This window comes from Chlorocebus sabaeus, chromosome 13, assembly GCF_047675955.1.
Source record: "Chlorocebus sabaeus isolate Y175 chromosome 13, mChlSab1.0.hap1, whole genome shotgun sequence".
Taxonomy (NCBI): Eukaryota; Metazoa; Chordata; class Mammalia; order Primates; family Cercopithecidae; genus Chlorocebus; species Chlorocebus sabaeus.
Genome location: NC_132916.1, coordinates 12054198 through 12067219, shown reverse-complemented (window position 1 = coordinate 12067219; position 13022 = coordinate 12054198). Strand labels below are relative to the sequence as shown.

Below are 13022 nucleotides of genomic sequence, written 5' to 3'. Positions count from 1 at the left end.
CCCCTCAGAGCCAGCCGCACCCCTCAAGGCCGCCTCCAGACAGCCCACCTGGCTGCCGAGGCCCAGACACCCGCCCTGCCTGCCCTGTTGGGCCACCCACACTGTTCTGTCCAGCCCGACCTCTGCCCAAGATGAGACTGCTCTGACCTCCCCAGTGCCCGCCCTCTGGTATGTTTTTCCCTATACATACATACCTGTGATAAAGATTATATGTTAGGCTCATGATAACTAATAAAATAGAAAAACTGTAACAACATGTTATAATAAAAGTTGTGTGACCTGCTGTCTCTCTTTCAAAATAGCCTGTATTCTTCTGGTGATGATGTGAGATGGCCCAGTCCCTGTGTGTGGGATAGGTGAGGGGAATGGTGTAGGCATCGTGACATAGGGCTGGGCTGCTCCTGAGCTTCCTGTGATGTGTCGGGAGGGTCACACAGCCACGACTGTGTCGGTGGTTGTGTGTCAGGAGCAGATGATGTGGCTGACAGGCGAACCACATTTGCAGCCCCGGGGTACATGGGACAAAGGGGTGGCGCCCGTCCCTGGGTGGATGGTGCAAGATGTCATCGTGCTGTCAGATTGGCATGCAATTTAAAACTTAGGAAATGCCCTTTTCTGGAATGTTCCATTCAATGTTTTCTGACTGCAGTTGATCTTCATTAACCGAAACTGCAGAAAGCAAAACCGTGGAGAAGTGGGGACCTGTGTGACTTGAAGTGACACATTTGTTTTTGCTTAAATGATTTACGGAGAATCCACAATTGTACTGGTCTAAGATGGAAAATGAAAAAGACCATGTCCTTTTTGATTTCGCCCTTGGAGAGAGGAGCCCTTGTTGTAGGAGTGAATCTTAGGTGGCTCCTGGCTCTCCACTGTCCACCGATGCTCTGCTGCGTCCACACACTTTCAAGCCCTGTGCCCGCTCCCACGCTGGATCTTTGCGAGTGCTTTTGTCCTGTAAAACGACCCCACAGCGGAAGCCTAATGTGGTAGCAGCCTGGTTCACATGAACAGGACTTTGACGGAGTAGCTCTGTTTCCGGGTGTGACTTCGGAGCCCAGCATGCCTAGTTTCATGCCACAGTGACGCAAGCGAGTCACCCCGTCTGCTCCAGTCCCCTGTCCCCAATTCCCGGTCGTCTCAGCCACTCATTTTCATTTTGAAAATCTCGTGGAAGTTTCTATTTGCTTTTATTGCTTTCTTTGTTTACTTGTCTATTTTTTAGTACTCATGTGCCATTAAAAAGTTGACTGGAAAAACAGCTCTTAAAACTGTAAGAGAAATAGTATAGGGCTTTGTGTAATAAAACATACTGCAACTTTCCAACACTGATACCTGTGGACATTTGGTAGGACTGTATGCTTTTTCCATGTGAAATACGAAATTGAGGATTTCTCATAAATTTAGGATTGCTTTGTAAAAATATTTCACTATTGGTAGAAAGTAGTTTATATTAATAAGTACAAAAACCAGAAAGTCAGTGAGAAAAAATATAAAATAAAAAGGTAGTTATTAATCTGTAATTATTTACAATGTCAATTTTCAGAGTTAACGAATTACATGATCCAATGTACCAGTACCGAGTTGACACCGGGAATTTCCAGGTAAGGATTGTTCATGAAGCCTGCAATTTTTCTTCTTAATGCTGTTTTACAAAATTACTGAAATTTGTGACTTAAATTGTTCTGTTGCGCCTGCTGACTACTTGGGAAGGACTACATAGAAAGTTCAAAGGTGGAAGATTTGGGGAAAAATTTTTTTTTTTTTTTTTTTTTGGGATGGAGTCTTGCTCTTGTCACCCAGGCTGGAGTGCAGTGGTGTGATCTTAGCTCACTGCAGCCTCTGCCTCCTGGGTTCAAGTGATTCTTCTGCCTCAGCCTTCTCAGGAACTGGGACGATGGGCGCGCGCCACGACACTTGGCTAATTTCTGTATTTTTAGTAGAGATAGGGTTTCACCATATTGGCCAGACTGGTCTCCAACTCCTGACCTCAAGTGATTTACCCATTTTGGCCTCCCAAGGTGCTGGGATTATAGGCGTAAGCCACTGTACCCAGCAGAAAAGCTCTTTTTTTTGTTTTGTTTTGTTTTTGTTTTTGTTTTTTTGAGACAGAGTCTCGCTTTGTCACCCAGGCTGGAGTGCAGTGGCTGGATATCAGCTCACTGCAAGCTCCGCCTCCCGGGTTTACGCCATTCTCCTGGCTCAGCCTCCCGAGTAGCTGGGACTACAGGCGCCTGCCACCTCGCCCGGCTAGTTTTTTGTATTTTTTTAGTAGAGACGGGGTTTCAGCGTGTTAGCCAGGATGGTCTCGATCTCCTGACCTCGTGATCCGCCCGTCTCGGCCTCCGAAAGTGCTGGGATTACAGGCATGAGCCACCGCGCCAGGCCTAGAAAAGCTCTTTAAAACAATGTTTTTACTTCCAGTCTTTGGTTTGTGGCTGACACAGTGGCAGCCCCTGGAAGGACACAGCTGAAGCCCCGTCACTGTGGTTCTGGTCGGCTGCTCTTCCCTTCCCAGTCAGGTGTTGGGGAACACCAGGTCTGTGGGCTCCAGAACAGACCCCAGGGCCCACGTCTGTTGCTGAAGGAGACACTGGAGAACAGAGCCTTCTCAGTGCTAAACATGCTGGTCTAGTCCAGTCCCTTTGCTTTACGTAAGGTCCCAGCTCAAGTCACTCAGGTGCTTTCGAGAAAAATGATCCCGATTCCTGCTGTGCTGTCCTGTGTTCTGAGCCTTGACCGTAGGAGGGGAGCTCTGGTGCTGAGAGGACAGGAAAGGGCTGGGGGGATGGTGTGGGCCGGAGTCATTGAGGAGCGGGGACTGCGTCCAAAGATACTGTCCACGCCCCAGCTTGGCCCTTGTCAGAACCCACGGGCTTGCCCTCCCCATTACAACTCTGTCTTCAGAAAAGGGCTTTGTCTTACTGTACCATTACAGAATTGTGCGCTTTTAGACCTTAGGTCCTGTAGAGCATCTAATTCAAGCCCCTCATGTCACAGATAAGAAAAGAGAGGTCCGGAATGGTTGATGGTTGAGACGGCGCATGGATTCTCAGGGCCTAGCCTGGGTCCATTCTTGGATACATGCCACCTTCCCACATGCAGGGGAAGGATGGAGAGCCAGCCCTTCACCCCCAGGGGCGAGAGAGACAGATAGTGGCTGCCGCGGTCTGAGCACCCACTGTGCCTGGACAGGTCTGTGGTGGGAGGAGTTTGGGCTCTGCCCTGCTGATTTGCAAGGCCTGGGGTGTTGTCCACCTCGGGAGCTGCATGTGCTCGCAGTGGGACTGAGCGGATGGTCCCGGGTGGGAGCCGTTGTTCTGCTTCCTGGAGGGACCTTCGGGATTTAAGTCGCTTCTGAAAACCTGTGGCTTTGCTGCCTGTGGTGGTGTAGGGAGAAGGTTGCAGAGGCCCTGTTCTGACTCCAGTGCTGCCTTGCATCCTCCTAGGGAATGAAGGTCTTCTTCATGGTGGTGGCAGCGGTGTACGTCCTGTACCTCTTGTTCTTGATAGTGCGGGCGTGTTCCGAGCTGCGTCACATGCCTTATGTAGGTAAGTGCCCCTTTCAGAATCAGTCGGTGCAGGGGCGGCTTGGGAGTGACTCGGGTGGGAGAAGAAGTGGTTGGAGTCTCCTAAGCCAGGGGCCTTCCTTGAGAGCCCAGGGACTGGTCCATCCCACAGACTGGGGACCAGGGTACGTGGTCTCCGGGAGCCACAACAGACCTAACAGGTTAGTCTGGCATTTGGGGCCTTCAGAGCAGCCTGGGTCCTGCAGTACTGCACCCTGCAGAGCAGAGCGAGTCACCCTGAGCTTGGGGGATCCTTCCCTGAATCCGTCCCACCAGAGGATGGTGGCTGTGGCCTCCCTCCCTAGACACCACCCTGGCCCTGGGAAGGGACCAACATTCTCCTGGGCTGCAGGCGACTCCAGCCAAGTCTGGAGGGAAGAGCATTTGTCCAAAGAGCTTTGCTTCATTTTTGTTTTATGTTTTTCAAAATCAAATGAGAGTGGAATTTACATCCAGGGTTGTTAATGAGAATTTCTTTCTTTTTCAGATCTCAGGTTAAAATTTTTGACCGCGTTGACTTTTGTAGTACTTGTCATTAGGTAAGAAGACCTTATTTCTTGAAAAGAGCAAAACGGAATTTTTCTTTTACTGTCAGGAATATCTGTTCCCTCCTTTTGTGGAGTGGATTTCAGGGTACTTCTAGCCCAGTTGACTCATGAGGTTAGAGGGCCTCCCACCAAGGGTGGGCAGCTGAGAGCAGCCATCAGCCTGGAGACCATGTTTTTGTTGTAAGTGGCAGGGGACTGGAGCACGTTCACTCGCACACTCGCCCCGTGCTGGGCGTGTTCTGTTCTAGCTGTGCCACCTGCCACCTGTGCCGTGTTCACAGTCACCTGCTGGGTGGTTGGAAAACCACAAGACGGACGTGAGGGCACTGGGGACCTTGGGATCCTTGGGGTGTCCCAAGGAGAGGACTCTAAGCATGAGTTAGGACAGCAAACACCCCCTTGAGCAGCGTGCTCTGTTGCCGCCGTTGGGGGAGATGGGAGGTGAGGCAGGCTTGGTCCTGTTGTTTCAGGGAGTGGGGTCAGCCTGAGGTCTCTTGGGGCAGGCTTGGCCTGGCCTGAGCGCCCCAGACCTCCCTGGGGACCAGTGCTGGCCAGTTGGTAGAGTAACAGAGCAGGCTGGGAAGTTGTTTCTTTGAATAGATTCCAGATAATTGCTTGGTGGTTTATGGTTTGTCTCTTTCTCCTAAAATCAGAATCCAGAGGACGGAAAAATCTAGCTGCTGCTTTCCTTTTTAGGTTGTTTGGATGGCAAATAAGTGGATGTCGGCTCTTTTCCTTTATGGGAGTGACAAGCGGCCTCTGGGAGGTTGGCCCTTGTTCAGGCTTTCCAGGTGGGCTCTGGGGGTCCCTACCTTGTGGAGGGCAAGGACTGAGATAGGTATCCAGGGCCGTCCACCACCAGTAGGAGCGTGAAGTCAGCTCGGACTTGGACTTGAACTCGAATTTCATTCAGCATCAAAATTCACTCAGAATAATGCGGCATGTGTGTTTATTAGTCTCTGTTCAGGGCTATATGTGCGTGCTGTCTGACGTCTCATACACACGGCCATACAACCTCACATACAGGCTTACTCACACAACCTCACTCATGCCTTCACTCACAACTGACTCACCTCACACCCTCATTCTCACCTTCATGCATACCCTCATTCTGACACCCTCAGCCTCACTCACATCCCCTCAAACCCCCTCTCACACCCACCCTCACTCTCACACCCACCCACCGTCTCACACACACCCTCACACACCGCCTCACACCTCACACACCCCCTCACACCTCACGCACACCCTCACACACCCCCTCACACCCTCTCACACCCTCACACACCCCTTCACACCCTCTCACATCCTCACCCTCACACCCGCCCTCACACCCTCACACACCCTCACATACCCCCACCCACACACCCACTCACACCCTCATATACACCCCCACACCCTCACACCCTCTCACAGGCACCCTCACACTCTCTCACACATACACCCTCACATCCCGTCACACCCTCACATACCCCCACCCACACACCCCTTCACACCCTCATACACACCCTCACACCCTCTCACAGGCACCGTCACACCTTCCCTCACACCCTCTCACACCCTCACACATCCCGTCACACCCTCATACACCCCCCACACTCACCCCCTCACACCCTCATACACCCTCACCCCCTCACCCTCTCACGGCACCCTCACACACCCCCTCACACCCTCCCTCATACCCTCTCATACACCCTCACACACACCCTCACACATCCTGTCACACCCTTACCCCCTACACCCTCACACATCCTGTCACACCCTCACACACACTCTTACACATCCTGTCACACCCTCAGCCCCCCCACACTCACTCCCTCACACCCTCATACGTCCCCTCACCCCCTCTCACAGGCACCCTCACACACCTCCTCACACCCTCACACATCTTGTCACACCCTCACGCACCCCCCACGCTCTCACACACCTTCCCACCCTCACTCAAACCCTCCCACCCTCACTCATATCCTCACACACCCTCATACCCTCACACCTTCACACCGTCACTCACCCTCACACACACATCCTCACCCTCTCACCCCCTCACACCTTCACACACCCTCACACCTTCACACCTTCACACACCCTCACATACCCTCACATACCCCCTCACACTCTCACACCCTCACACACTCTCATACATCCCCTCACACCCTCACATACCCCCCACCCTCACTCCCTCGCCCCTCACACACGCTCACACCCACATTCACACCCTCACACATCCCCTCACACCCTCACACTCCCTGCCCCTCACATTTTCACACCCTCACTTTCTCTCACCCTCACATTCTCACACTCTCACATTCTCTCACCCTCACATTCTCACACTCTCACATTCTCACACCCTCACATTCTCTCACCCTCACATTCTCACACTCTCACATTCTCACCCCCTCACTCTCACCCTCACATTCTCACATTCTCACACCGTCACATTCTCACACCATCACATTCTCACACCCTCACATTCTCACACCATCACATTCTCACACCCTCACATTCTCGCGCCTTCACTCACCCTTACGTTCTCATACCCTCACACCCTCACCCTCACATTCTCACACCGTCACATTCTCACACCCTTACACCCTCACATTCTCACACTCTCACATTCTCACATCCTCTTACCCTCACATTCTCACACCCTCACCCTCACATTCTCACACCCTCACATTCTCACATCCTCACTCTCACCCTCACATTCTCACACCCTCACCGTCACATTCTCACACCCTCGCCCTCACATTCTCACACGTTCACATTCTCACACCCTTACATTCTCACACCCTCACATTCTCACACCCTCACCCTCACATTCTCACACCCTTACATTCTCACACCCTCACATTCTCACACCCTCACCCTCACATCCTCACATTCTCACACCCTCACATCCTCACATTCTCACACCCTCACATTCTCACACCCTCACATTCTCACACCCTCACCCTCACATTCTCACACCCTCACATTCTCACACCCTCACCCTCACATTCTCACACCCTCACATTCTCACACCCTCACATTCTCACACCGTCACATTCTCACATCCTCACATTCTCACATCCTCACACCCTCACATCCTCACACCCTCACCCTCACCCTCACATTCTCACACCCTCACCCTCACATTCTCACATCCTTCACATTCTCACACCCTTACATTGTCACACCCTCACATTCTCACACCCTCACATTCTCACACCCTCACATTCTCACACCTTCACCCTCACATTCTCACACCCTCACATTCTCACACCCTCACCCTCACATCCTCACATTCTCACACCCTCACATCCTCACATTCTCACACCCTCACATTCTCACACCCTCACATTCTCACACCCTCACCCTCACATTCTCACACCCTCACATTCTCACACCCTCACCCTCACATTCTCACACCGTCACATTCTCACATCCTCACATTCTCACATCCTCACACCCTCACATCCTCACACCCTCACCCTCACCCTCACATTCTCACACCCTCACCCTCACATTCTCACATCCTTCACATTCTCACACCCTTACATTGTCACACCCTCACATTCTCACACCTTCACATTCTCACACCCTCACATTCTCACACCCTCACATTCTCACACCTTCACCCTCACATTCTCATACCCTCACATTCTCACACCCTCACATTCTCACACCCTCACATTCTCACACCCTCACTCTCACCCTCACTTTCTCACACCCTCACTCTCACCCTCACATTCTCACACCCTCTCACTCTCTCACATTCTCACACCCTCACTCTCATTCTCACACCCTCACATTCTCACACGCTCACATTCTCACACCTTCACTCTCACATTCTCAGTCCCTCACATTCTCACACCCTCACATCCTCACATTCTCACACCCTCACTCTCACCCTCACATTCTCACATCCTCACATCCTCACATTCTCACACCTTCACATTCTCACACCCTCTCTCTCACATTCTCACACCCTCACTCTCACATTCTCACACCCTCACATTCTCACACCCTCACTCCCTCACTCTCACACCCTCACTCCCTCACTCTCACATTCTCACACCCTCACATTCTCACACCCTCACATTCTCACACCCTCACATTCTCACACCCTCACTCTCACCGTCACATTCTTACACCCTCACATTCTCACATTCTCACTCTCACCGTCACCGTCACATTCTCACACTCTCACACCCTCACTCTCACACTCTCACACCCTCACTCTCACTCTCACATTCTCACACCCTCACTCTCACATTCTCACACCCTCACATTCTCACACCCTCACTCTCACATTCTCACACCCTCACATTCTCACACCCTCACTCTCACATTCTCACACCCTCACATTCTCACACCTTCACATTCTCACATGCTCACATTCTCACACTCTCTCACCCTCACATTCTCACACCCTCACATTCTCACACCTTCACTGTCACCTCACACCATCAGTCTCACACACCCTCACCCTTAAATTACCTAGTCCCCAAGTTGGGAGCTACTGTCTACTTCTGGTGACCTCCATCTTGGAGGTTGCCCTGCCTTGTGGTCTTTCTTCACACTGGTATCGGGACTCATTTATCCTACAAATAGTTACTGAGTGCCTGCCCTGGCAGACAGGCTTCTCTGTGTCACGGGATTTATGTTCTCACAGAAGGAGACAAGTGGCAAACAACTAAATACATTCCCCCTGCGGGCCATGCGGCAGACAAAACGGAGATGTGACTTGCGGACGGGAAGGGTCCACTTCAGATCAGTGGTTTAGGGATGTGTCTCTTGGGGAGGTGACATTTGGCCGAGGACCTGAGGAGGAGCCCTGAAAGCTGTGGGGTGGCTGCTCCAGGCTGCAGAACAGGGTGCTGGCAGCCTGGGTGAGCATCAGCATGGCGAGGTGGAGAGACAGCAGTGTCGCTGGAGACCAGCATGGCTGGAGACAAGCAGGCGTGGGCACGGTGGGAGGCAGAGCAAACTCTCGAGTCTAGTTTCCATTCTGTGCTAGGAGACCGCCAGAGGGTCTTGAGCTGGGAGGTGAGAGGGTCTGGTGCACGTGTTAATGAAACCGTCTGGCTGAGAGTGGCATGTGGGAGGTGAGGTGGAAGGCTGGCGGAGGAGCCTGTGGACCTGTTACCTGAGGCCTCTGTTGTCATCTGTCACCGGGTGGGAGTCTGAACCAAAGGTGCTGCCTTCGTTGCTGTGCGAGTCACTGGAACTGACCGGGGAGGCGTCCCTGTGTCTGAAAGGGGAGCTGTGATGAAGGAGAAGCAGGCTTCCCTTGGGAGAAGGGGACTCTGTCACAGGAGATGGTCTCGAAAACCTGTATTACGAGAGCGAGAGCAGGGAGGAAATGTGCCAAGGGAGCTTCAAGGCCCCAAGCAGGGAGAGTGTGACGCGGTCCGCAGCAGGGTTCATCGTGTCCCTGCAGCTGGCCGGTGGGTCTAGCCTGCCTAGATCCGAGACCAAAAACCAGAGGCAGGGGCTCTCTGTGTGTGTGCGTGTGCATGCGTCTGTGCGCGTGTGCGTGCGTCTGCGCGTGTGTGGAAGTACCCATACAGAAATCATAATGTACAGGCCAAAAGGTTGAATGGGGTGAATAGAGAATTCTCTGAAGCGAATGCCGTTTTCATGCATGTTTACGTATTGTCTCTGTTCCTCTATCTTTTTCAGCATCGTCATCCTTTATTTGAGATTTGGAGCACAAGTACTACAAGACAACTTTGTAGCAGAGCTGTCAACTCACCACCAGAATTATATCCTTTTGACTGGCGGGGCCTGGCTGCAGGGGCCTGCTTAGCATTGCAGCGGTTAGTGGCTCAGATTTGCCCCTTTCAAGAGGAGACAAGTCAGCTCCTCGCGCCCTGTTCTCTGGAGGCCTCGTCTCTGCTGAGAGGCGTCTCAGTTGGCCCCACTGCAGCCCTGGGACAGGGCAGCCTGTCCTTCCTCTGTACACAAGAAGCTTGAGCCTGGAGGGCTCAGTAGTTCCCCCAGGTCAGGTTTTGGGTGGCAGAACCTGGTTCCAAACCCAGGGAGGCTGGTGCTCCGGAGCGTGCCCACACCACCCTGCTTTCCACCCAGAGGGGCAGGCGCCATAAGGTAAATGAGGTGCGGTTGCCCCTCCACACCGCGGGGCTCCAAGCCCCCTCTGCCCTCCAGCAGAGCACTGCGGGGTGGGTGAGGGCTGCCATGCACCTCCTGTCTGCCCCAGGGGTCTCGCTCATCATCACTGAGATATTGGGGTGACAGTCATGGCAAGTTGAGCCTGTGTCTGTAGGGAAGAACTCATAAAATACCAAGACCCGCTTCGATTCCCGCTGTGCCCGAAGCCAGTGGGGCAGGGGCTGTTGCCTCCAGGGAGCCCTGGCCTCGCCCAGAAGTCGGAGAGGTGATGTGTGTGCTTGTTGGCACACACTCCTTTTTGGGGACACTTCAGGAGTTAATCGTTTAAATCTTGGGTTCTTTCTTTGGGATTTCTTATGTCCCAATTAATGCATGAATTAATACACGATTTTTTCAAATTTTTGTGACTGAATTTCACGCTAAGCTTTTATCAGATTTTCAGAGGGGTCTGTAATCCAGAAAATGTTCAGAACAATTGGTTTGAGAGTTTGTTTCCAATTCTTTATTTCAGTTTTGTGTCTAGAGACCTTGATTCGCCGTTTGCCCATGGCCTTCCTGCCCTTTTCGTGTAACTTCATCTCTTCTGGCCCTGCCCTCAGTGCCGGTGACAGGATCGCCACCAGATGTCTCAGTGGGGCTAGGTTTCCAATGATGTGAGAGGCCGCAGTTGATCTGTTATTTACTGTGACCTTGAAGAGTCCTTGTGACCCCTGGCTGTGGGCTTGAACTGTGGAATCCTGACGTCTGGGTTAGGGACCCCCGGGCACTGACGGGGGCTTGGCACCAGAAGGGGCTGCTGATTGCAGGAGGAGCGGTCGGGCTGAGGCACAGCCTCTGACTGATGTGTCCAGATGCCACGTTCCTTCCCTTGACAGAACCACCAGCTGAGTTCTTATCTTTCTATGGCCTGTTGAACTTCTATCTCTACACCTTGGCATTTGTATATTCTCCATCGAAGAATGCCCTCTATGGTAAGCCACCCTGGGGTCTGGGCTGCTGGCTGGGTAGTGGGCACAGAAGCCTGTGTTCATCCATGACCCACTTCCTGGGTTTCCCATTCATGTGGGCACTGTGATTCCCAGTGACTTCTCTTGGCAGAGAGACAGTGGTTGAAATGTTGAGCTCTGAGGTGAGTTGGGGGCCAGCATACATAGAACCTGCGTTGTGTCCTTCCCACACAGTTAACATACTCATTTTGTTAGTGTCAGTCCTCAGCTTATGCTGTTCAGTTGGGGAGTTTTTGACTTTACAAAGGTGCAAAATCAATACACATTCAGGAGACATCACACTTTGAATACCCAGACAACCATTCTGTTTTTCACTTTCAGTACAGCATTGAGTAAATTCATGAGATGGTCAACATTTATTACAAAACAGGCTTTGATCCTTTGATCCCAGCACTTTGGGAGGCCAAGGCAGGAGGATTGTTCGAGCCTGAGAGTTTGAAACCAGCCTGGGGAGCAAAATAGAGACCCCATCTCTACAAAAAATTTAAAAATTAGACAGGTGTGGTGACGTGCCTATAATCCCAGCTACTCTTTTGGCTGAGGAAGGATGATCACTTGAGCCCAAGAGGAGAGGCTGCAGTGAGCTATGAGCATGCCGCTGCACTCTAACCTCGGGGACAGAATGAGACCTTTTCTCTTAAAACAAAAATTAAATAAGCTTTGCATTAGATGATTTTGCCCAACTAAAGGCTAATGTAATAACACTTAAGGCAGAAAAGGCTAAGCTGCGATGGTTTGGTACCTTAGCTGTAGTCAATGCATTTTTGACTTAATGATATTTTCAACTTAACAATGGGTTTATCAGGACATAACCCCATCGTAAGTCAAGGAACATCTGTAGTAGTGTTGTTACCATTAAAAAGAAAAGCCAAAACATACAGAAAGTCACCCAATAACAAAACCAAAACAACCCTTTTTCACAGGGAATGAAAAGGATGGGAGCTCTCTAGAACATAGGCAGCCCCCCGCACCCCCCGACATGTTACAGTGTGCTGGCACTTTCCAGCACCTTCACAAACGGCGTCTCACTGAAGCTTGACAGCAACTTTATGATAAACTTATAATCATGCCCATGTTACAGAAGCAGCAGCTCGCTGCACGTCCAAGGACTGGGCCGGGGCAGGCAGGGCAGAGCCGCGTCTCCTGGGGCCTGTGTTCGGCTCCCCACTCCCCATGTCAACAGGAGGCAGCTCGCCCGTGGGCACTGGCAGCCTGCCTGCTCCTTCCCACAGGCTGCCTCCTTCAGCCTTCAGGACGTCCCTGCCAGGCAGGCCAGGCCAGCCCTGTCTTGTAGATGAGAAAATAGCCTCATGAGATTTGATGATGGCAGTATCTGCAATTTGAATCCAGCTCTTCCCGACTCCCATCCTTTGTCCGGGACAGCATCCTGCCTGTCCAGGCTCATCACATCAGTTGCTTGAGATGAAAATGCTCTTGTTGGTTTTCAGAGTCCCAGCTGAAAGACAATCCTGCCTTCTCCATGCTGAATGATTCCGATGATGATGTGATTTATGGGTGAGTAAGTCCCTGTCCCTCAGAAGGCCGGCGCACCTCGCGCATCCCAGCGCCTGTCCCTCAGAAGGCCGGCACACCTTGGGCATCCCAGCATGGCCTTGCATGTTTACTGAATGGGTTACTATTCTAAAATTATTTTTAAGGTTTGAAAGCATTTACTTTGGAGTGTCGAGTGGCTTGTGGTTTTGTTTTCACAGTATTCGGGCTTAGATGTGGTGGTATTCCTTTCTGCTGGCTACCTGTGGGGTGTGCTGGCCACGGGAAGAACT

At 51.8% G+C, this 13022-nt stretch overlaps 1 protein-coding gene across 2 annotated transcripts in view; it reads left to right on the top strand.

Annotated features, from left to right (window-relative positions):
• The window catches only part of TMEM181 (transmembrane protein 181), a 115043-nt gene that overhangs the window by 98214 nt on the left and 3807 nt on the right, over positions 1–13022 (top strand). For both annotated transcript variants that reach the window (XM_008007707.3, XM_038001156.2), the window contains exons 11-16: positions 1547–1604; positions 3450–3552; positions 4057–4108; positions 9782–9864; positions 11113–11202; positions 12687–12753. In XM_008007707.3, the coding sequence (XP_008005898.2) occupies positions 1547–1604; positions 3450–3552; positions 4057–4108; positions 9782–9864; positions 11113–11202; positions 12687–12753 (453 nt within the window). The remainder of the gene's footprint in view (positions 1–1546; positions 1605–3449; positions 3553–4056; positions 4109–9781; positions 9865–11112; positions 11203–12686; positions 12754–13022) is intronic.